At 38.3% G+C, this 23,084-nt stretch overlaps 1 protein-coding gene across 2 annotated transcripts; it reads left to right on the top strand.

Moving 5' to 3' along the window:
* The first annotated feature begins 4,272 nt into the window (after positions 1–4,272).
* Positions 4,273–22,594, top strand: RAB23 (RAB23, member RAS oncogene family). Of its 2 annotated transcripts, XR_012632811.1 has the most exons (8): positions 4,273–4,482; positions 6,106–6,306; positions 7,092–7,177; positions 13,541–13,697; positions 15,199–15,281; positions 16,541–16,633; positions 17,476–17,696; positions 19,206–22,594. XR_012632811.1 is itself a non-coding variant. In XM_074895799.1 (7 exons), the coding sequence occupies exons 2-7, from the start codon at positions 6,152–6,154 to the stop codon at positions 17,613–17,615; spliced, it is 714 nt and encodes a 237-aa protein (XP_074751900.1). In that variant the 5' UTR covers positions 4,273–4,482; positions 6,106–6,151; the 3' UTR covers positions 17,616–22,594. The 2 variants fall into 2 exon arrangements, 1 of the variants encoding a protein (XP_074751900.1); XM_074895799.1 differs by having other exon boundaries at positions 17,476–22,594.
* The last annotated feature ends 490 nt before the right edge of the window (positions 22,595–23,084 follow it).

Here is a 23,084-nt window from a genome sequence, read left to right as displayed (position 1 = left end):
TCCCTTGAGCCCTGGCCAGGCTCTGGGGGAATCTAATGTGAGATTAAAACCAGATATTTCTGCTTAAAACAAAGGTGCCAGCTATTCTGGCTTGCTGATTTTGGGGTATATAAGGCTGGACCCGCTCACAGCGACTTTGGCAGCCTCACCTGTGGGTGGACGCCCCGCGTAGGATTTCCCCCTTGCCGGGACAGGCTCTGCAAACCCTCGCTGTAACCGGGGCTGCCCAGCCACTGCGGGGCTGGGTGATGGTGACGTGTGCGAGTGGTGAGGGATCTTTCTTAATCACTGTTCTCTCTCTCAGGTAGTAATGATTTGATGCATTACCCTGTATACTCCTGTTTGTTTAAGTGCACTATTCTGTCTTTTCTTATTGTATGTTTTCTGTATTATTCTGTTGTATTATTTAGTTATTTCTAGTAAAATAAGCCTGCGCTTTTCACTCTGGTGTCAGAGTTTAGCTGGTATCCCTAATCAGCAAAACAATACGTAATGTACATATGCAGGTAACAGTCCTCTAGGTTACTCTGATTCTTCAGCTCCACTGACTTTCAGGCAAGCTGTAAGTCAGATTAATTCTTCAATCAACAACATTCCCTGAAAATAAAGTAAAAATAAGCTGATAGTTTGCTTGACTATAGGAAGCACTTTGTTCTCCAAAATACTTCGGAAGGGTCTGTATATCCTGCCAAATTTAAATAAAGGAATTAATTACTATTAAAAAAATCTGACTGCCTAAGCCTTCAGATCATCATTAAGACAGTTCTCTTCAGCTACCTTCAGCAGCAAATTTTAATCAGAAGAGTGTTTGGTTTGTTTTCTTATCTTCAAGTAACTTCTACTTCTAGGTCTCCTTATTTTGCCCCCTGGTCATTGAAATTTTGATTTGGAGATGCATTACATGAAAGACTGCTAAGCGGTATTCAGAACCTGATTTTCCAGGGGAATATGGTGCTAATAACATTGCAAATACTTAATTTCAAGCTCTTTATTGCTAATTTTGACTCAGTTCCTCCCTCCTTTGCTATCTATGTCTTTGTATCTTTGTTGTGTGACAAGTGTTAAATAAGCATTTTCTGTGCCACCAGGAAATGCTTTCAAATGGTTACCCAATTAAGGTTAATATCTTTATTTCCTTCTTGTTTCATGGCAGATCTCTCTCAAACAGCCATTACATTTCATTCACTGGGTACATATTTAAAGTAACAAGAGCAGGAAAAGAGAAGCAAGTCCATAGCTACAAACAACTCAGCTAATATCTGTTTATCAGTTACTCTGAATATACACACCTTGAAACACTTTCAGCCTTTTCTTTGGGCAAATGCATTTCCTGATGAAGTGAACTATAGCAAATACTAAAACTAAGCATGATTCTTCAATTCATATAACTGAATTATCTATTATTTAGTGTTTCGATCCTGATGTTAGCTTCAGATATTTCCATTTCTCTTCTCTTTACATTCTTATTACTCAAAAACCATATAGGACACAGATCAATTATTTTGATTTTTTTTAATCAGTCTCTATAGAGTTAAAAGAAATAACTGTATTTAGAAATTCTGCTTTTTCACTGGATGATGCACTGTTTGTACCTGCTAATTCAACAGCATCCCTGAATATATTGGCTGAAATTAGCTGAAAACACTGCTGCCACCAACTTGTCTTGGTTTATTTACTTTATGTACACCTAAGCATAGAAACTATTGCCTTCAGCATGAGAAATGTCTTCATAACTGTTGACATCTCAAGGCTCATAAACTTCTACTCATAGATCACATCTGTTTGGGCATATTTAAGTTTTACATAGCAATGCATTAGTAACTGCAGTCTTTAAACATTACAATGTTCAGAATTACAAAAACAGCCATAAAAATACTTCAGTGCAACACATCTTACTTTCTCTGACCTTGTTGACATAGCCCCAGCCCTGGGATTACAAAATGACAATGTCATACAATCATCAGTTTCAAAAAATACAAAAAGAATATAGTCAGAATTTATATTTTTGTATGTGAAAAATATGAAAAGTAAAATTGAATATGATATATAAATGAAAAGTATGAAAGTTAAAAATAAATGGCAGTGAAAAATGTTATGGCTTCTAAGAACTCTTTTTTTCCTTTTTTTTTCATTTAGCTGCCAAGCAAAACTGGATTATTTGTAGAATAAATTTTTAGTGTCACAAATGAAGAAAATATTTTTTAAATTGGACTTTATATTTCACAGACAGGCTTCACGTAAAGAAATACTGCATAGCTACTAACACTTTTATACAGTGGCATTCAAGTGAATGCTTTTTTTCATACCTAGATATTCCTGTGATTAGGTTGTATATTTTTTCTCCAACTTTCAGAAGAGATTTTGTTTAATGAAAGAAATAAAACATTAAACTGCTGAGAGTACACTGTATTGGGTGTGACATGTAAGCTTGGAATCTAATTAAAAGCTTGGGATCATTTTTATTTTAGGCCACTCAGACAATTCCTTACAGGCATGGTTTAGAAAATTAATTCTTCTGATATCATAGAGAGGACAATACATAAAATCTACAAAAGAAATGCTAACAACAGAAATAGTAGGTCAGAAGAAAATGGTAGGTCAGAACTGCAAATTTGCAAGGCTCTTAGTAATGGGGGAGAGAAAGAGAGAAAAGAATAATGAAGAACATTAGTGGCAGCAGATCTGAGAGGCAAACCTTGGCTTCTAACTCAAACCTTTCAAAAAGTCTGGATGGTTTGTGTCTATGAGTTTGAGTTGCCGAATTGTGGAGAAGCGTCTCTCTTGGCAAGTGTTAACGTGTCTTTGTCAGGCAATGCAGTACAGAGGAGAGGAAGCCTGAGACAGGGAATCATTGCATGTATATGCAATATATTACCCAATATAAGGATTTTACAGAACAGAAAATTAAAAACTAAAGTTATTTACAGCAGTCACTAACTTACTGCCTAAATGAGGGCACTTAGGATAGGATGTGTCTCCTCTAATCTTGTACTGCTGTAGCCACAGGCCCTTTCCAGTCAAGAGAGAAAAATGAGGCAGTGGTTTACCTGGACTACTTGACAGCCATCTGAAGGTGAACCATACCATACAAATGTTTACAATATAGGTGTTAGGTGAAATGAATCCCAGCCATGCACCTCGTGTCTCCCATGAAGAAGCCTGGGAAGTACGAGAATGAACATTTCTGACATAATTACTTCGGTATTAGGCAGGTAACAAATTTCTCTTAGAGTTAATGGGGAGGGCTCTCATTCAAGGCCTTTTGGCACACACAAGCCCTGGCATCAGACTGACTCTGAGACTAGCAGCTGGAGTTAGCATTAACCAAACAAAAGCAGAAATTTCAGAATAGTGTAGAATTTATTCTTTTGCAAAATGTGCTAATCCAAAAGGTATTTATTTAGACACAGGCAACACCAACACTTCACTCTAGAGTGAAGACATAGCCTTGGGAAGGGCGGGACAGGGATAGAGACCTCAGTTCTGCCAAATAGTTTCCAGCAACTGGAACTTCGTTATGCCCGCATGTTACTCGGCCATGCTTGAGCAGCAGGAGAGCTGGGGGACACTGAGAGCAGCCACTCCAGCCAACAAGATGTTCTATGCAGTGTGAAAAGAGAAAGGGACTTTAAGGCAGAGGACGTATTTTATCAAACTTAAAAACAAAACCAAAACCAAAACCAAACAAACAACAGAACATCTTCGGATTTTAAGACTATCATATCTACAGTTATGCTAAAATTTATCATATTCTGTTTTATATAAAGTGTGGGATCTGGCCGACCATGTGCCATGGTGATGGGCTGAGAGCTGGTACGGTCACACCTTGGTGAAAAAGAAACGGGCACTACCGCCAGGCACAGCAGCTGCCTTCAGCGATAGCCCGAGGAGAGCCCAGGGGCGGCCACGCACGGCTTCGTCCTCCGTGGAGGATGAGGCGAGGAAGCAAGGCCGCCGGGTAGGGAGGGAAGCAGGGACGAATGGACCTGGGGGCCGGGAAGATCAGCCGTGCCCAGATCTTTCCCCAGGAACCCAGACGAAACCCTCCCACAACCGGGCCGGCAGATCCCCCCCGCCGCCTCTCCTTCGCTTCTCCCGCGCCTGGGGCGCCCCGCGGCCCCGAAGCCGAACGCCACGGGCGGGGCTCCCGCCAGCCCCCACCGCCGCGCCCGACCAGCCCCGCCGAGCGCCCCGGCCGCCTCCCGCCTCCCCGCCGGGGCCGCCGCCTCAGCCGGGGGCCGCCGCCGCCGCGGGGGCGGGGGCAGCGGGCGGGCGCCTCCCCGAGCGGCGCCCCCGGTCCTGACGGCGTTTCCGGGCGGGGGAGCCGGGATGTGCGTCCGGGTTGGGTCGGCCCCAGCGAGCGGTTTCCTCTCGCCTTCCCCCAGTCTCCCCGTCCCTGCCTGCCTCCCTCGCCATCGCTGAGGTGGAGCCGCCGCCGTGCGCTCTGAGGAGCGTCGCCCGCCCCGCTCCCGCAGGGGCTCGGTGAGAGGGGCCGCGGGCGGGCGGGAGCCGGGGCCCCGGCGGGAGGGAGGGTGCTGCCGGGCGGCCTGGGCCGGGCTGGGCCCTGGCGGGGAGCGGGGCCGCGCAGGCGGCGCGGCGGGCCGGGGCCGCGGGAGGGAGCGCGGGGCGGCAGAGCCTCCGCCCTCAGCGTGGCCGCGGCGGTGCCCCGCGGGCAGGGCCGGGAGGCGGCCGCGGGCCGCCCCGCAGGGCTGTCCCCGGCGAGCGTCGGTCCTCGATTAAAATGGCCCTCCGGATTCTGCGGGCCGACCCAGCGGCAGTTTTAGCGGTGCTTGCCGAATGCCCGATAAAAATGTATGTACGCCCGTGTTTGATGCACCCGAAGGCAATCCAGAAACGTTATCTGCCTGGGTGAGCCGGGGCCAGGGTACGGGTAGCCCAGCTCTTCCAGCACGGGGCAGAGTTTTTACCAGAGGTGTGTCGTCCCCTCCTTTGAAAGGCGGGTCACTGACCTCTTGGGAGGAAATCTGCTGCTCTGCAGATGGGAAGTGTTACTGTGATGGTACCCTGGCACAGCAAAACGCGGGGGAAACTTAGCTTTTACGTGTGCCTCCGTTTCTTCCTCATAAAACAAACAAACAAACGAACAAAACCACCCAAAATTTGAAGGAAATATCTTTACAGTAAGCCAAATAAATTACTTTCCATGTTTGCAGATTGGAATTTTAGTTTATAGAAAAAATTGCATCCACTATAAAACCGCTTGCGCTGTGAACTTTGTCCATATACTTTAGCAGCTTGGCTTTGTCTGTAGACAATGTCCAGTGTACATGGGCAAAATTAAATCAGAGGAGAATTAGACGGCTCCCCTGCAGTGGCCCTGTTATGTGAGGTTATGGTCACACCTAATAGGATATAGACTTCTAAAATGTGAATGACTTGAGTATTGATAAGGTACATTATCTAAAAGTTTATACATTTAAAAATGTTTTAAAACAGTTGTATTATTCAATTTTTTAATTTTTAAAAAAACCACAACCCTTTGGAAAATGCATTATCTTCACAATTACCTGATAATATTTTTGATAAATAATAGTTTTGATTCACGTGCCAAAAATTAGATAAGAACACACAAATTTATTTGATTATGATTTTTTTTGACTTCCTCAGAAAGACAAATTTAGACAAGTTTGTAAGAACTGAAGTAAGGGGTATAATCACAGAATGATATGGGTTTATGTCTTCAGAGCATCAGCATTGGTGTTAGGTGACAGTATCTGAACTGGATGTAAGAAAACAGTGACTGTAGTTTGAAGTTGTCATATTTCAAACTCATGCTATGTGCTAGGTTGATAAGTTGAGTGTCTTGTATGTTAGCAATGGAGCATCAGGAACATAGTCAACATATGACAATACATTTGTACGGTGGAAGGATATTTTTAATGAATAGTTACATTAATTTCCAATTAATAAGTGGCAAATCAACGTACAGACTGGCTAAATAATTTACCTGCGGTCACTTAAGCGGTCTGTGGCAGAGCTCAAAATAAATTGTACAGTCTTTGTGAATCCTAATGTGTGATTGTATTTCCTCTGGCTTTCTAGTCATAGCATTTTTATGAACACAGCTATCTACTTTGTTTACAGATCGATAGTTTCCTGAGTAAGCTAGAGAGTCACTTGGGCTGCAGAGATGTTGGAAGAAGATATGGAGGTGGCCATCAAGGTGGTGGTAGTAGGAAATGGAGCCGTTGGAAAGTCTAGTATGATTCAGCGATATTGCAAGGGGATTTTTACAAAAGACTACAAGAAAACTATTGGTGTAGATTTCCTGGAAAGACAGATCCAGTATGTATTAAACAGATGCCATATTATTGGTTTTTACTTTTGCCTCTATTTCTTTTATTCTGTTGGAACCCTAAGATGTATGAAGGCTTGGAAGACAAGGCCTGCTGTTTCTGAAGCACAGTGAAGGGAGTTGTTTTCTGTCTTGCACTGCAGGCTACAGTTATATCACTCTATTTCCCATCCAGAATTTAGTTATAAATAACATTTGGAAACTCTGTTGTGCTAAGATTTTTGACAAGTTTTCTCTTTGTATTCTACCACCTGTGGGGTTTTTTTTGTAATCTCTGGAAGAGGTGGAAGTGCTTATGATAAAACTATTACACAAATTTATTAGACAATATAGATAATGACTGTGGAAAAATATAAATATGCTATAGATTTTGACTCTGTGCAATATAAGTAGATAAGTAGATAATAAGTAGATAAAATGGAAAATACAATGCTAATGAGAAGTAAGAAATTCTATAAATTCTGTAATCTCATTAAAAAGACAAAAGGACCATTATTCAGGCACCTAAGTTTTGTTTTTGATGTCTATATTATTTTTCCTCATAGAGAGAAATGTAGAGGAAGAAGAGGAAAAGAAAATGTAATACAATTGTTAGTAAAGAGCATGTAATATAATTGCGGGACTGTTGGCATAGTATGTTACAAGGTGAAGTTATATAAGTTACATTATATTTAAATCAAGTTAAATTTTACTTGAATTACTCTTATATTGTAGATGACAGTTGTTTTGAATTGCTCTTGTTCATTATATTGATTACAAAACTCGTTTATTTCAGAGTTAATGATGAAGATGTCAGGCTAATGTTATGGGACACTGCGGGTCAAGAAGAATTTGATGCAATAACTAAGGCCTACTATAGAGGTGAAAATACCGTGCTTGTTGTTTGGTAGTTGGTGGTGTTTTTTTCAGTATGCACATCTCTAAAATATTTTCCTGTCTTTGTATTAAGAATTCTAGTTATTTCACATGTGTGCAAAGCATCTTTAGTTATCCTTTTCAGGTCTTAAATATTTTTCCCTTTCGTGCAAGATGCTTGCCCTTAATTAAGTGCCACTTTTTGCAGGATGCTCAGTAGTGCCCTTTAAAAAACATAGAACAAAATGAGGCAAATATCAGCACAGAAACTGGACACAGTGTAGCCATTCAAATACACAAATGCAAATTTATATTTTTCCTCTGAAAGTGTTTTATTACTTCTTTATTACAATTTGTAAATCTTCCAAAAACTGTGGTTGAGGCACTTAGAAATTAATCCCAGGCAAAAAAATCCACCAGTCATCCTAGAAAGGTAGGTTTCTAGGCATAACAGTTCTCTTGCTAGTACAGGCTGCCTTGAACACGTTAACACAATGGAGTAATAAAGAAAGTGTGTTTACTTCATAAAGTAGAAACTCTATTATTCCGTTGTATAAAGTCAGTTTATCTTCTTAGCTAGTTACAAATTGCATACTTAGGCTTCCTTTGCATATAATTTAACAATGGTTGTGCAAATCTTTCCTTTTTGTTTTTTGATGTGAGAGATTTGAAGACTTGGCAAAGATTCTGTGATTGAGTTCTTGTCAAACTAATTACCTGATGGCTGGGAAAAATACATTGCTGTGGTATAAAATTACCTCATTTAGAGGGAAAGTAATAGTTATGCCATGCTGTTAATAGTTATGCCATGCTGTTTCAGGGTGGTATAGCCCTCTGACCTTTTTCTATTCACGATCCTGTTTTGGTAACATTTCTAGTTGTCCATTTCTTCAGAGATCTTTATTTTCTTATTTCATTTTATCCTCATGTGGAAATAGATCATTCTGTTATTTTATAGCTGATGAGCATACGAATTTTAGAAGGTAGTATTTGATTCTCTTGGAGCTTCCTTTTTACTCTTGCCTTCAGTTCTTGTATGCTTTGCTCTCCCCAGTTGTTTCGAGCGAAAGCCTTTTTCTTCTAATTACTGGAACTGACATGCTAAAATATGGAGTGTTCAGAAAAGCTTAAAAGTGTATTTACTGGTCTCACTTACCACAAGCAACCTGGTGGTTAAAAAAAGAAAAAAAGAAAATCTGCATAAGTATCTTGAAATGTTGTTCATGATTCATGCTCAGCACAGTGCAGTTACATCTATGCCTTCAATATCTTTATACTGAAGAGGCTGCTATGAAGTAGCATCCTGATAGTCATCCTGTGTATACACATCGTAGACAGTATGATGGATATACTAACAGTTCAAGCTATTAAATACAGTACAGTGACTGTTCTGCACTAGACTTTTGACTCATGAAGGACAAGCAAAATTATAGAAGCCTGGAATGCAATTTTGGTTTAGCAACAGTCTGCAAGCACAATATTTTAGAAGCAAAAAGTCAAGCTTACTTTGGAAATGCAAGGATTTCATTGCCAATTATTGCTTATAAGGAGAGAATGCTTCTGAGATAGGTAAGAGATGCTAGCTGTTACCTGAACTGTCAGGTCTGCCTCTCCCACAGGTCACTGTCCCACTATCATGTACACTAGGGCTTATGTGCTCTCCTGAAATGTTATGTATTGTCAGTTCTTCAGGGATCAGCTGCTCATCCATGGTCACACAATGCTTCAGAGTCTGTTTCTGAGTCCAAATTCATTCAGCTTTGCAGAGAAACAAAATTGGAGCTAATTTGTCATGTGGTTTTCTACATTTTCTATATACATTTCTATGTACAGGCAAATACACGCAGCTGGTGTAGCTGCATGCCTGTGGTCTCACAGTGTAAGGAGTCCAGCAACCTAAATTCAAAGAGTTGAAAAAAATTTCTTTTTTATATGGTATCATGCATCTTCTTACCAGTTTCTATTGAATGGAAATCACACATTTTCTGACTGGCTAGGTACTTCATGCATATGCTAAGCATATACACGAATGGCTGTCATTAGCACTGCCATGTGTTCTGTCCATGTTACAGGTGTTTCTCAAGGCAGTATTTGATCACTTTGTCTTGTATGCATCCTCTTCCATCCACTACCACTATTATCTTGAGTAGACCGTTTCTAGGTTTTTGATGGAAAATAGACATCATGCTCATTAGTCTGTTATTCAGTTGCTGATTAGTCAAATGCTCAGGATCCTTATTTTGTTCAATAGTTAAACTTCAGATTTCTCAAGCCTTCATACCATTGCTTTAGTTTGCACTTGTTAATCACTTTTGTCTGTAGTAACTATGGTGATGGGAGGGCTGCAAGGCTGCCCTGGTTCAATTTGAAATGAAGTAGCCCTCTTTTGGATACTGTTAGTGAGACCTTAAACCCTGCTAAGCCTGTTAGACAGCTAGGATCCACAGCAGTTAGAACATCAACAGTACACAAGAACTTCTGGGCGATGTCGTCATTGACCTTGGATTTTGATCTCAGTGTAAGGTTGAACAAGCCACCATCAATTTTATAGAGAGCATGTGCTTTCTGTCATAGCCTGAAAAAGCTGAGGCAAAGAACAGAAGAGTAAAATGAATAGGTGCCAGGTATAAAGCCCTGTGTGAGTCCACTCATGGCAAGGAACGTCTTTACACATTTTCTATCAGATAGGCTTTGTACCATTGTGAAAGAAGAAAAGACAATTATGGAGTCTAGGAGGATGGGATAGTCTGCTGAGGATCTTTGAGACCTACTGTCTAGGTTTCAGCTGGTATAGAGTTAATTTTCTTCCTAGTAGCTGTTACAGTGCTGTATTTTGGATTTAGTGTTAGAATAATGCTGATAACACACTGATTGCTAGTTGTTGCTAAGTAGTGCTTATCCTAAGTTAAGGGCTTTTCAGTTCCCCATGCTCTGCCAGCAAGAGAGTGCACAAGAAGCTGGGAGGAGCATGGCCAGGACAGCTGACCCAGACTAACCAGAGGGATATTCCATACCACAGGACATCCTGCTCAGTATATAAACTGGGGGGAGTTGGCTGGGGGGCAGATCACTGCCCAGGCATTGGTCAGTGTGTGGTGAGCAATTGCATTGTGCATCACCTGTTTCTTCTTGGGTTTTATTTACCTCTTTTTAAAATTATATGCCTTTTTGTTACTATTATTATATTTTATTATTATTATTTAGCTATTAAATGGTTCTTATCTCAACCCACAAGTTTTACTTTTTTTCAGATTCTCATCCCCATCCCACTGGGAAGGAGGGAGGGGTGAGCGAGTGGCTGCATGGTGCTTAGTTGCTGGCTGAGATTAAACACCACCACCTTCTCAGCTGACAAGCTCATGCTCTACTTGAATCAAGTAGAGATGCTAGCACTACCTTCTTAATATTTTTCTGAATTAGTGTAGGTATACATATCATATCAGTGTTTCTACAGCCAGTTGGAACCTTTTGAAAGTCAAGATACAGGGTTTATCAAAGCAGTAATGAATTTCACACAAAAAATCCAGTGTCCTTTGGTAGTTTAAAATAGTTTCTTACAAAAGAACTTTGATTTAAAATATTCATCAAGAACAGACTCATTTTAGCTGTTAGCTGACACTGTCCTGTGCCTTTGCTGCTGGTGTCTTTTGTTGTACACAGTCTGTTGTATGACAGAGGTGCTGTATGACTTCATTTGCAGTGGATGAGTGAGGTAATAATATTACTGCCTCTCTTGAATATGATCAGTTGATGCATACAGAAAGGTGTTTACATACCTAAATCCTGGGTTTTGTCTTTTAAAAATTTTTTTCCTTAGAGCTCTTAGATGGACATGATAATTTCTTAAAACTATGTTCTCAATAAAAATATTGAGTATTTAGCAATATTCTTAGAAGATTAAAAGAATTTACATAATAATATCTCTGCTCTGCAGCATCTGCTGTTGAATTCTGTTGCCATACTAACTTCTGCACTATACTGAAGCATACTTTCAGAAAGATCACATTTGATACTGTTTTGAATTGAGCATGAGAAGAATACTTCTCTTGTTCTTCTCTTCTTAAATAAGCATTTTGCAGGATTATTGGATTAGTAAATTCTGGTATTTCCTACAATCCAGTGATCAAAACCTTCAGCAGACATTTGCAAATACACAGTTACTTAAGTGCATAGTATTTGTCATTTTTGATTACACTTGCTGTTATGGTTGTTTAACTTTCTGGTAAGAACCTTTAAATATCAGAATCTTGAAGGTCCTCAAAAATATTTCAGTTTGATTCCTAATTACAGCCTATCATGTAATTATCTTTGAAAAGCAGTATGGCCAGGCTGAGTTATTTCTACTGTCCCTGTCTACATGTACTATATGTGAATTGAATAAGGAGGTCTGGTGGTGTAAATCACCCCCTTTTTACCTATCACATGCTAGGGCTTTTCCCTCTAAACTTACTATTATCAAGTTATCCCCATGTTTTATCATTCAGAAGGAATGGCTGGAGGGAGAGAGATAAAGCAAAAGTGTCTTAAGAGTGGAAACTTCATGATGGATTTCTTTGAACAAGGTGATGTTTACAGATGGTGAGAATCTTAAAAAATATTCTCATCTTCAGTAGAGCAAAGAACTCAAGAGGCTTTATTAAGCTAGTTCATGAGATGGTAGGTTAAATTCAGCATTGACAAATGCAAACTAACCTGTTTTGGAAATAATAATTAATTTTACTCCTATTTCATAGGATTCTAAGTGGAATTGCATCAGAGTAATTGCATACATTAGAATATGGTGTGGACATGAGGGAAAACAACCAAAATTTTAGAACACAAATAATAGGGAAAATTATGGAAGGCAGCATTGTTAGTATTTTTGTGGTAGAGCTTGATTTGAAATTCTGAGGGCAGTTCTTAATATTCTTTATAAAACCATACCTACATGCATTAGTGGCATGTGAAAGAATGTTAAAAGAGCATAGGAAAATTTTCATAAAGATAGACTGAATTTGGCTTTGAAAAGCTAAATAAAAGGAAACCTAATAAAAGAACTTGAGTGCTTTGTGTCAAAGAAATACAAAGGCAAACAGAATACAGGAATGGGGGACACTTGGTGAAACTCATAGATAAAATTCATACTTGTGAAATAATTTTTCATGCTGTATGTAATTACATTGTGATATTCGCCACAAAATGACACTAGAGTCTCAAAAGACATTAGCTAGCTGTTCCTTTTACGCTTTGATACTAAATACCAGATATATTAAAGGAATGTGAATAATAGAATGTTTCTCCATTTGCAAAGAAAAGTAGTTTCTTGAGGATAACAGTGCTACTGGACAGTCAGAAGACCGACCAGTCACTAATATTTCAACTGTGGAAGTACCTTCTCAGTATCCATGGGTTTTAACTATTGTTTGTTTAGGCTGTTGCAAAACCATAACAACAATTGGACAAAACATTTTGTATAATTTGTCATAGTGTTGTGATAGAACGAGTATGAATTAGAAATGCACTTATTTTCTCCAAAAAGCTATTAAACAATTTACTTGAAATAATCACAACTTTCTCTAAAAACTTCACATTTTCTTCTGTTGAAAATCCAAATTACTATAGCACAAAGAATAACATGAAGTGTGCTTTATAAATACTACATATGGAAAAATATTTGCCTTCTGGCCACCATTAAGCTATGTGGAGAGCAGTGAGCAATAAGCAAACCTCTCTTTCCCTTTTTCTAGGCTTTCCACACCCCCTCTTTTTCCTTTCCCCTGCATACATGCACCATGCTGGAAATAGCTTGGAAGTTAACAGGCTGTGGTGGTTTAAGCCCTGCCGGGACCAGAGAGCACATTACCATTGCCCCTCCCCCGCCCGCAGCCGGTCGGGCTGGAAGTGCGGCACAAACCCGGGTTAAAATAAGAAGATTTAATACAACAGTGTAATAAGCAATCTGAACAACAACAGTGGCAATGATAACAACAATAAACAGCAATAACAGGGAACAAGACAAAAGCTATACAGAGAAATAGTGCAGTGGTTACAGACAGCTTGCTCCCGTGCTCCCCGTCACCAAAGCCACAAAAGAAAAAAGTTCCCACGCTCCCCCTTCTCTGCTGGGGAAACTTAACCCTATCCTAGCTGAACCAGGACACAGACCCATAGCCATCACGAAGAATGGATGTAATGATCAAAATAAAATGGCAGTCTGTTTTCATTTGGGAATTTATGACCATTGGTGCGACACGGGCTGGTGGTAAAAGTGCATTTTTATGGGATAAACTTGAAAAATCCCTTATTTGAAATACATCATAGATTATTATTCTTTTTTTTATGTTTGTTGGTTGATTTGTATTTATTTGTAATTAATTTGTGTGTTTTTAGGAGCCCAGGCTTGTGTTCTTGTGTTTTCTACAACTGACAGAGAGTCCTTCAAAGCAATCCCTACCTGGAAGGAAAAAGTTGTGACTGAAGTTGGAGACATCCCCACAGTTCTTGTGCAGAATAAGATAGATCTTCTTGATGACTCATGCATAAAGAAGTAGGAGTTTTATCTTAACTGTTTCTAAATAACGACGTATGTCCCCCCATATATACATATTTTTAAAAAAATCTATGGGAGTTTCTGGTGAAGACATAGGATATGTAGGTTGTCAAACCTATGCCCTGCATCAAAACGTGCCCTAGAAGCACATGTGACAGGTATTGCTGCATGAGTGTAGTGGCTTGGGCAGATGTGCTTGCAAAGCTAGGAGCTTTCTGTTCGCTTCACTCCTTCTGAAGTGTCAGTCAAAAAAATAGAGGAATAACGTGAATAGTTTGGGTGTGCCATGATACGGTTCTCTTTTTAATCAGAAATTCTAAAACTGTAAATTTTCTCGCCTGTTAAAATTTACAGTTGCTGTTAAACTGTGCTGTGCGCCAGTGAAGCTACATTATCTAGTTTGGCTAGTGAATGCTTGCTAAAATGATGAAGTATTAACAGGTTTTTTGAAAAAGTATCTTAATAGTCTTTGCTTTGCTTTGTTTTTATTGCTCACCTTTATCAAAACATTGTAACTCTGTAGAAATCTGTATCTGGTAATATTCTTACACTGCATGGTGCTGATCCTTCTTCGCTGTATTTTTCTTAAGAGATTTTACTGTCAGTTTGTTCTGCCTTTGTGTATATGACCAATTCCATTCTTGCCATAAAATCAGTTTAATAAATACTAACTTTTATTTACCACAGCATATCATATAGAAAATACTGCATGATGAAGTCAATCATCCTCCACTTCTTTATTTCTACCATCTTCCTGAGAGATTTAAATTGTTTCTTCTCTTTGTTCCTGCACTGGCTTTGTTTGTTCTCTGTTTGCTATCATTGATGGCATAAATCAACTTTTACTCCCTCTTCAAAGAGTACTGAGGATTTTTCAAAGGAAAAGCAAAATTACATTTGAACTCTTCCTTTATTCATGGTATGTCACTTAGGTTTTGTTCTCAGAATACTCTGTCTGCCTCAGTAATGTCATCTTTCTGATAACGTGATTTCCCTTGGTGAAATTTTCGTAAGTTTCCTCAGCTTTTCCTTAAGATTTAGCACAAGTTCTCTTTCACTTCATAGAAATAAGTAACTCTTGATTTCATCTCTGCACTCATCTGATTGCTTCATTAAAATATACTTAAGGATTATTTTGTTGTTGTTGTTTTGCCTTTGCAGTGGTAATTGTTCTGATCCTAGCGCTGTTAATTACAGCCTCAGCCTCCTTCCTTTTTATTTCACTGACACCTGTCTTTGAACCCTTGGGAAATTTTAGTTACTGGAATCAATACATATTGAAAAGCAATTACTTTTGGTCATAAAGAAACTGCATGTAAGCACCTTCTTTTTATGGTGGAGATACTGTAAAGAAATTAAGGATCAGATATTTTTTTGTCTGTCTTGAGTTTGTTAACCCACCTTGCGATGTTGACCTTAGCATGAAGCATTTTGTCTATAAGAATAAATGCTGACATGATACAAATTAGTATTTACAAAGTCTTCTTCTGTTGTGCAGTGAAGAGGCAGAAGCACTGGCAAAAAAGCTAAAATTAAGGTTCTACCGAGCATCTGTGAAGGAAGACCTAAACATTACTGAAGGTACGAGGAGGTACAGCAGAGTTTGTCCTGCCCTCTGCTCTGTAGCACTGCACATCTCTCCAGTTTGGAGCTGGTCTGTTACTTCCCATGTTGTTGCATGCTGTTGGCAATTCTTTATATATTTCTTAGCAGCACACCTTAAACAGCTAGAATTACCTGATATCAGTGTGTTGGGCCCATTCCTTTGTGTACATCTTTCCTTTCTCTTCCACAAACAGTGCATAGCTCCAATATTTAGAAGTACCAGTGTGTTAAGGCTGCTTAGTCCTAATCCTGTCAGTAAGCACTGAGCTTTTAAAACAATTATATGTAGAAGTTCAATTATTACAACATACAAATTGTTAAACATTATTTTGTAGTTGTAAATAATTTATAAATCATTCATACAATTACTTCTTAGTTTAGTTTATTAGTTATATTTAAACAAAGTACATTAAAAGATGGGATCTCTTGCAGCCTTTTGTCTACTGGTGATATTTTACTAGTTTCCAACTATCACTTTTTAATGTATAGATTTAATTTTGTAAGAGTACTGTTATAAATCTTTTCTGGGGTAGGTCTGAATAATCATGAATTATAGTCTCTGGTAACTTTTTGTTTAATCGGGTAAACTTAATAGTAAAATAATTATTTCTTCTCTGTTAACATTCACTTTGGGAAAAAAATCTGCAAGAGAAAATGTAAAATGTTTCTTTATCATCTTTACATGAGTTATTAATTACAGATGTAAATAATCGTAACACATGTAGGTTCTGAAAATTCTCCTGTAGTTGTATATTTTTTCAGAATCCTAGGTAGACTTTTTTATACCCCAGTACAAATGAGGGTAGCATTAGTTAATTAGAAAATATTGCTGCCAAGTTTTATTAATACACTTTACATGACTGCTGTTACCCTAAGGCTTTCTGCAAAAAAATATATATATATTCCTACGTAACTTCAAAAAAGTTTCAAGTTGCATGAATTGGAACATTTGGCAATATGTGTGTGCCAGTTTTATTATAGGAGTATGGAGATGTTTCTGTCTGCTGTGCTTTAGTACTGCAAACTGTAAGACCTGGGTAGACACAGGACTAATGTGGATTCTGCTCAGGTACACAGGCCTGCTGAGAGTGAGAAACTTAGCAGATCGTGCTAAACCTGTGGTGTCGAATGTGCTTTTGTCACCACACAGAATTTTGATACAAAGGTTTTAGTATTGATACAAAGATTATTTTTATGTATACTCTGAGGTACCCTTTTTCTTTTTAACATTGCAGTTTTTAAATATTTGGCTGATAAATATCTTCAGAGGCTCAAGCAACAAACAGCTGAAGATCCAGAACTAGTACATACAAGCAGTAACAAGATTGGTATGTACACTTTAATAAAAAACCGCAAATAGTATTTTGTGCCATCAAAGGTTATGGTCTCATCTGTTTCCTTATGGAGTTAATACAAGGTGAATCAGGGTTTAATTACTGACTTCCTATCTCAGGATACTGTCTCCTTTCCTTCTGTAAAATAACTTTGTGTCTTCCAAACTGATGTATTAAAGTTTGTAGCTAACATTTGGCAAATGCCCTTTTATTAAATTTGTTTAAACAAACATTGTGTAAGGATTTGAGAAAGGATGCTTGTTGAGTTTTAAGATGTAATTAGTATCAGTGTTACTCATCTTGGTGCGGATTTACAAGAGACTCATGGTGAAAGAATCTGGCATGTAATCAGAAGGTCTTTGTAAAATGCATTTTGTAAGGGAACACTGAACTTCTGTAGTCCTTCTTTAAAGCATTTCTGAGTCAGTTAATTTATTTTCCTCAAAGCACTCCCTTTTTATTCAGGCTTTTTCCTTACCTTTATATCAGCAAAGTTTCTAACTTTAAAATTGTCATGTTTGCATTTCATTGTATTACTCAACTAACCATAACTTTGTTACCATGCAATTAGTAGCATACACATAATCAGATGAGTTACATGTGCTGTCCTTCAATTACATGGATTTATACCAGCTTTAAATACTGCCTGGCTGGTAATTTCAGCGGGCTCTACTTCAAATTTAGCTGCAAAACTGACCCAGAAATAGATAAAGCCTTTGGAAAATAGAGTATGCATTTGAGGTGCACTACTATCCCCTGGTAAGTGTTGCTTAGGTGTTAATGTATTATGCTGCAGGAAGAAATACAAATACTTTTTGTGTCTTTAAATTCTTTAGGTGTTTTTAATACAGCTGGTGGAAGTCACTCCAACCAGAATTCTAGCACTCTTAATGGTGGAGATGTCATCAACCTTAGACCAAACAAACAGAGGACCAAGAAAAACAGAAGTCCTTTTAGCAACTGCAGCATACTTTAGACCACTTCTGGACGAAAAAAAACAACCAAGTGAATTGGATGAAGTTGTGCAATTGAATACAGAATAAAGCCAGCTGTAGAGGTATTTTTACCAGTGCTTTAGCAAATCTTGTGCCTGTGGGATCCTTGATAGAGGGTGGGTTTCTATAAACTTGCTGATGCAGTGGATTTTGGTGTGTAGAGTGAGACACCTGGTGGCAAAACACAGAACCGTGGGTGCCCCATGCACTTTGTAAAAATTGGGCAAGCTTCTCCTTTTTTCAAGGAATTATTTACAGAGCTATGAACTAGGTGTTGCTGAATTGCAAAACACATTTAACGTAAGGGTAATACTTACAAGTATAGGTACAGACCATAACACTATGGCCCAAGGTAAAGCAGCAACCTTGCATCTAAATTTAAAAGAAAATGTTAGAATTGGTTAGTCAGGAGCAAAACGAAGACGCTACATTTTATGCCTGACTATATTAGTATGGATTCTAGCAGATCTGTTGGTACAGTATACTTGTATTATATATATCTGAATGCTAAAGTATATATGTAAACAGTTGGTATGAATATTTAGGGTAAATTCCAGTGGATTCATTACTTGGAGATCAGCTAATGATCATAAAATAGCATCTTCCAAAAAAAAAAAAAAAAAATCCTTAAAAAAAGTTGTATTTCAGATGAGGCTTTTACAACTGCCACTGGGCACGTTTAATTTGCTATACTTTGGGCCTAAAAGCTTAGATTTAAAAATGTATGGTGCCAAAAATGCTCTTTTTTTATCTAATGCTGGTTTTGTAAGTTTGTTTTTCTCAGTCTTAACAGGTTGAACAAATAACAGTCTTTAACACTAATAGCTATTCAGAAGGAGCATATAATCATATTCTTGTTCAGATTTAATTGTTGTATCCTGTGTTGTCTCTGAGAAAGGAACTTGCAAAATGACATCACAAAATATTTATCTTCTTTGGAACGATTTTTCACAGATACCATAAATTAAGTTATGGAGGATCCAGAAAAATGCAGCTGATGACTGAGACTTTCTTGAATGTTGTGTCAGATTCAAAGTTAGCTGCTGGTTACAGAAAATCTAATTCTGCAAGATCAGAGACATGGCAAAAAATTTTCAAAGTGCTTAAGTAATTTTACAGAATTGATTTAGATGTTTAGGAGCCCAAATCTAAATCAAAGTTATTTGGACTTAGGCTCCTAAATCACTAAGGTGCTTTAAAAAATGCTAAGCAAGAGATCTTTTATTTACCAAAAATAAACACTTTTTAATCCTTTTCAAAAGCATGCATGCCTTTTAAAAAATATCCATTTTGTTTACATGTTTTTGTATTGTATGGTATAATTTTAACTTTCTAGGATTTCTACAACAAACCTGCCAGTGACAAATGCAAAATATGCTGCTTGAAAAAAATTCAGATTTTTAATAGTTTTTTTAAATGGTGTATGAGAATGAAAATGAGTCGAGTGATCCTGTCTATTTCTGGAGGAGGGACTTTTCACTGTGTGAATTCATGTAGGAAGCTTGACTTACGTTGTTTCTAAGTCAATGAATATGAAAACTGAAATGTACTCTTTTTCCCACTGTCTGCAGGGAGAGAAGTGGGTGGCAAGTTATGCACAAACACTAAAGATCTCTGAACTCTGTATTTTATGTTTACTGTATTAGACTCTCTTTCAAGTACTGTTGTTTCTTTGACAAGCTGTTAGAGCATCTCCTGTTGCTGGCAAGAAGGCAGCCTTCAAGGTGCTCGATCCCCTTTCCTATTGCAGCAAAACTGTTGTGTTCTTCATTGTAACATTTCCTATATTTTCTCTTGGATAAAGGCCTTCATTTTTTAACAAGTGCATTTAATCACTGTATGTGTATATAAATGGAGTCAAGTTCTATCTGTCTTAGCAATTACGATTGTACATCATGGAGCCAACTTAGAACTTCAGGATATAGGAGAGTGTATGCATGAAGAATTTTGACAACTGTTTTTAATATGGAAACTTTTACATTTCGTTGTGTGTTTGCCAGTTTCATATTTTTTATTCATTTTTCTTAGAAAAAAAACAAAATCACAAAGTGTCTGAAACATCTTTTTTGCCTTGTTTGACTTTGTAGAGAGTACTAAAAAGTAAGTCTTTATTACGTATAGTAACCGTTTGTACTATTAGATTTTACGCTGTAGACATTGTACTGTTACATAAGCCATTTGTATTTAAGGTCTGTCATTGTAAACCACTGTTTTAAAGACTGAAAACTGAATAGAAATTTTCATAGGTGGAGACTTGACAGACCTGCTAAATTTAGGATGTGTTGAAACCTAGTACACATGCTTCACCATAGGAATATATATTTGCAGCATTGTTTAACAGTGAGCTTTTGTTTCATTCACATCTTAAATCTAAAGCAGCTCGCTCTTTGTTGTGACTTTGCAGTGCTTGTTCTCCAATATGACTGAGGTGGAGACTGTCCAAATTACCATTTTTCTGGAGAGTGCTCTGCATGTATGCTGCTTGAAAATTTATTTTTTTACCCTACTGGGGTTAGTGTGTAGATGTAAACCAGCTGACTTGCATATTGCAGGAATCCTTAGGTATTCTCATCACTCTTCAGTGGGAGTAACTTTTGCGTTTTGAATGAAGAGACATGCCTAAATGTTTAGCACTTGCATTGTCCCTTGTGAATAATTTTTATTACAAACATTGCCCCATTCTTCACTCAGAGTGTTCTCATTAAAATATTGTATGGTTGAGTTACCCAAACCTACAGGTGCAGAGCTGGTAATAAAAATGGTCTTCTATGGGCATCTCTGTGACTGCATGGTGGGAGAGGATGTAGCTCTCTTACTCCCATGGCAGATGGACATCCTAGAGTAGGAGCAACAGATGTTCCTACCACAAGACACAAAGTTTTGTTTTGTGAGACTAAGCTAATTGCACTCCTGTTTTATCTGTTAATATCTCTTGAATAGCTCATTGGCTGTATTATCTGAATCTCGCCAAAATTCTTTGCTTTCAGCTGATAATGCTACCACTAGCAGAAAACTTTAGTAATTGTTAATGCCTTAGTGAAATAAGCATTCACTAAAGAGTATGACACTAAAGCATCTGTCACTCCCATGTCGTATCCATTCAGTGAATGGGCGTTCTCCCAGTAAGTGGGGCATCGTTTGATGCAAAGCGCTAATGCTAGGGATGTATTTCCAACTGGAAATAACAAATCTCGAAGTTGTAAGACTGATCACACTAAGATATTTCTGCTTGTATGTGTGTGTGTGGTTAATTTAAAAAAAAAAAAAGGATATTCCACTTAAGACAATTTCGGAGCTTTCTTATTTTCAGTGTTTTTTAAGGCAACGCGTAGCTTTTTTAATCAAAATGCCTGAATTATCATACTGTCAGTCTGATTTCCTGTTTATTTTTTTTTACGCTTCAGTAAAATTTGTCTTTTTTCTTCTCCGTTATTGGGCTACAGCCTATCTGACACATAGTTTTCCTTTGCATCACTTCTGTAGATGTACATTATACTAAAGGGAATTGAGCAGCAGAACACGTTGTACTGCCTGGAGGTTATGCTAGGGTACATGCATACTACTCAGTGAACATGCACTCTGAACCTGTTAATTCATCTGTTCAAGTTGATAACTACCAACTGATAACAGAATTAATGATTTGCACTGCAGAACCCTCTCGTGGGAATTCAGTCATACAGCAAGCAAACAAACATGCTGCTTGGATTCCAGTGATGGTACCTAAGCCCCTACTGCTTTTCTAAATGTAGTCACAGACCTTTGGCTGAAGTTGCAGTACCTGAACACTAACTATACATAAACCAGAGAGCAAACGTGGTCTAAGAAGTTTGATTTCATCAAAATCACCTTACCATCTTTTTGTAGGGAACAACAGTTGTGCACATCTTCCTTTCAATGCTCAGATAGTATTGACAAAAGAAAATACTTCTGTTAAATACAGCATCCAAACAGGTAATCAAAATTACAGAAGAAAAAAACGCAGCAATGCTTAGCTTTCAAATGAAAGGTGCTATAATAGAACAAGAGAAACTTTCAAACAGTTCTGTGTCAAAGAAGTGCTCTATAGGAGTCGTCTCAAAGCCAGGTGAGTCCTAGAACTAAACTAGACTCATTCTCAGGTTTCTAACAGTAGGGTAATACTGATTAATAATTTGTGGAGCGAGTGTTCTGTCTTATCTTACCGAGATAAATGTGGTTCAGCAGAACTGACTTAAGTTGGTCAAAAAAAGTAAAAAATTACTCTGGACCAGCAGAAATACGCTCTCAGTGCGAGGATAAAGATGCAGCATTACTAATAAATGACTTAACTCTTATTTGCAAGTTCACATAAACTGGTTAAAACAGATAATGTACATAATTGTTTTTATCACCATCATGATCTCAAGTTAAATGTAATATATTTCTCAAAAAAAAGGTCAGCATAACTTACCGTAAATCCTCAAGTGGAAAAATAAATGTTTAAAACTGAATATTCTTGTATGCCGTTCCTGTAAAATCCCTATGAGTTAATTCTGCTGATCTCTTGTAAGTGACGTTAGTTGTATCATGCAACTTAAATCTGTCTGATTACTGTTTGGTCTGGTACAAGTCACTACTTCTGTGGTTATAATAAATTGTCAGTGTATTAAATTTCAAAGAACGGCTGTAAGCCTGTAGCTGTGCGAACTGAATCTGCTGGAGAAACTCGTGTGCCCGGTTCTAGCCCATGTGCTGCAAAGAGTTGGGACCCAAGACAGCACATTCGATACCCTCAAAGGAACAAGTACTGGCACCCCCATCTAACAAAATGCTGATGCTGAGCTCTTGCCTATGATTTCACCACACAGTTCAGATACAAAATATTGATTTTGTTCTGTTCTTTCTGGTCATTTTATTTTTCATGATTGGCCTGGATAACACAGTGACAAGGTTTAAGTGAATGGTTGTAGACATTGGAAGTGGCATTAAAATATTACCGATATATCAGTGATGCCTGGTGCATTTTCTGAGAAGAATTGGGTAAATAGTCACTGGTGGTTGGTTGGGGCATTTTGTTGTTTTTTTGTCTTTATCCAGGTATCTTCAGAGTCTGGGAAGTAATATACTCCTGCTTGCTCTTGCATGCAGTTTTGCACACAGAAAACCAACTTGCTTAACACCCCAGTAAGGATTAATTAACAATGTTTTAGGCAAGAAAAAATGAAATGTTGAAATGTAAGACAACTCACATTTTTATGGTCACGTATTTTTAGGCCAGGGAAGAGCTTAACTACAGTTACGCAAAGACTTTGAGAAGCAGCTTTGCCACTCACGAGGTGGGGGTTTTATGTACCGTGCAGCTCTATCATGTTCAGTTTCAGGCGGGTGGGTGGCTGTTTAATGCGGCTTCTGCTGCCAGCCCCCGCGGTAACCACTGCGAACACCTGGGTACTCTGGCATCGCTGAGATGTTTCACACCGCAAATGGTATTT

Source organism: Athene noctua, chromosome 1 (genome assembly GCF_965140245.1).
Source record: "Athene noctua chromosome 1, bAthNoc1.hap1.1, whole genome shotgun sequence".
In the NCBI taxonomy this organism is placed as follows: Eukaryota; Metazoa; Chordata; class Aves; order Strigiformes; family Strigidae; genus Athene; species Athene noctua.
This window is presented reverse-complemented; position numbering and strand designations above follow the sequence as displayed.

Bases quoted from the DNA above. Each gene is read 5' to 3' on its own strand.
- RAB23 (XM_074895799.1), top strand. From the start codon at position 6,152: ATGTTGGAAGAAGATATGGAGGTGGCCATCAAGGTGGTGGTAGTAGGA. The intron at 13,698-15,198 runs GTAGGAGTTTTA...TCTGTTGTGCAG, and splicing joins GATGACTCATGCATAAAGAA to TGAAGAGGCAGAAGCACTGG. The intron at 16,634-17,475 runs GTATGTACACTT...TAAATTCTTTAG, and splicing joins TACAAGCAGTAACAAGATTG to GTGTTTTTAATACAGCTGGT.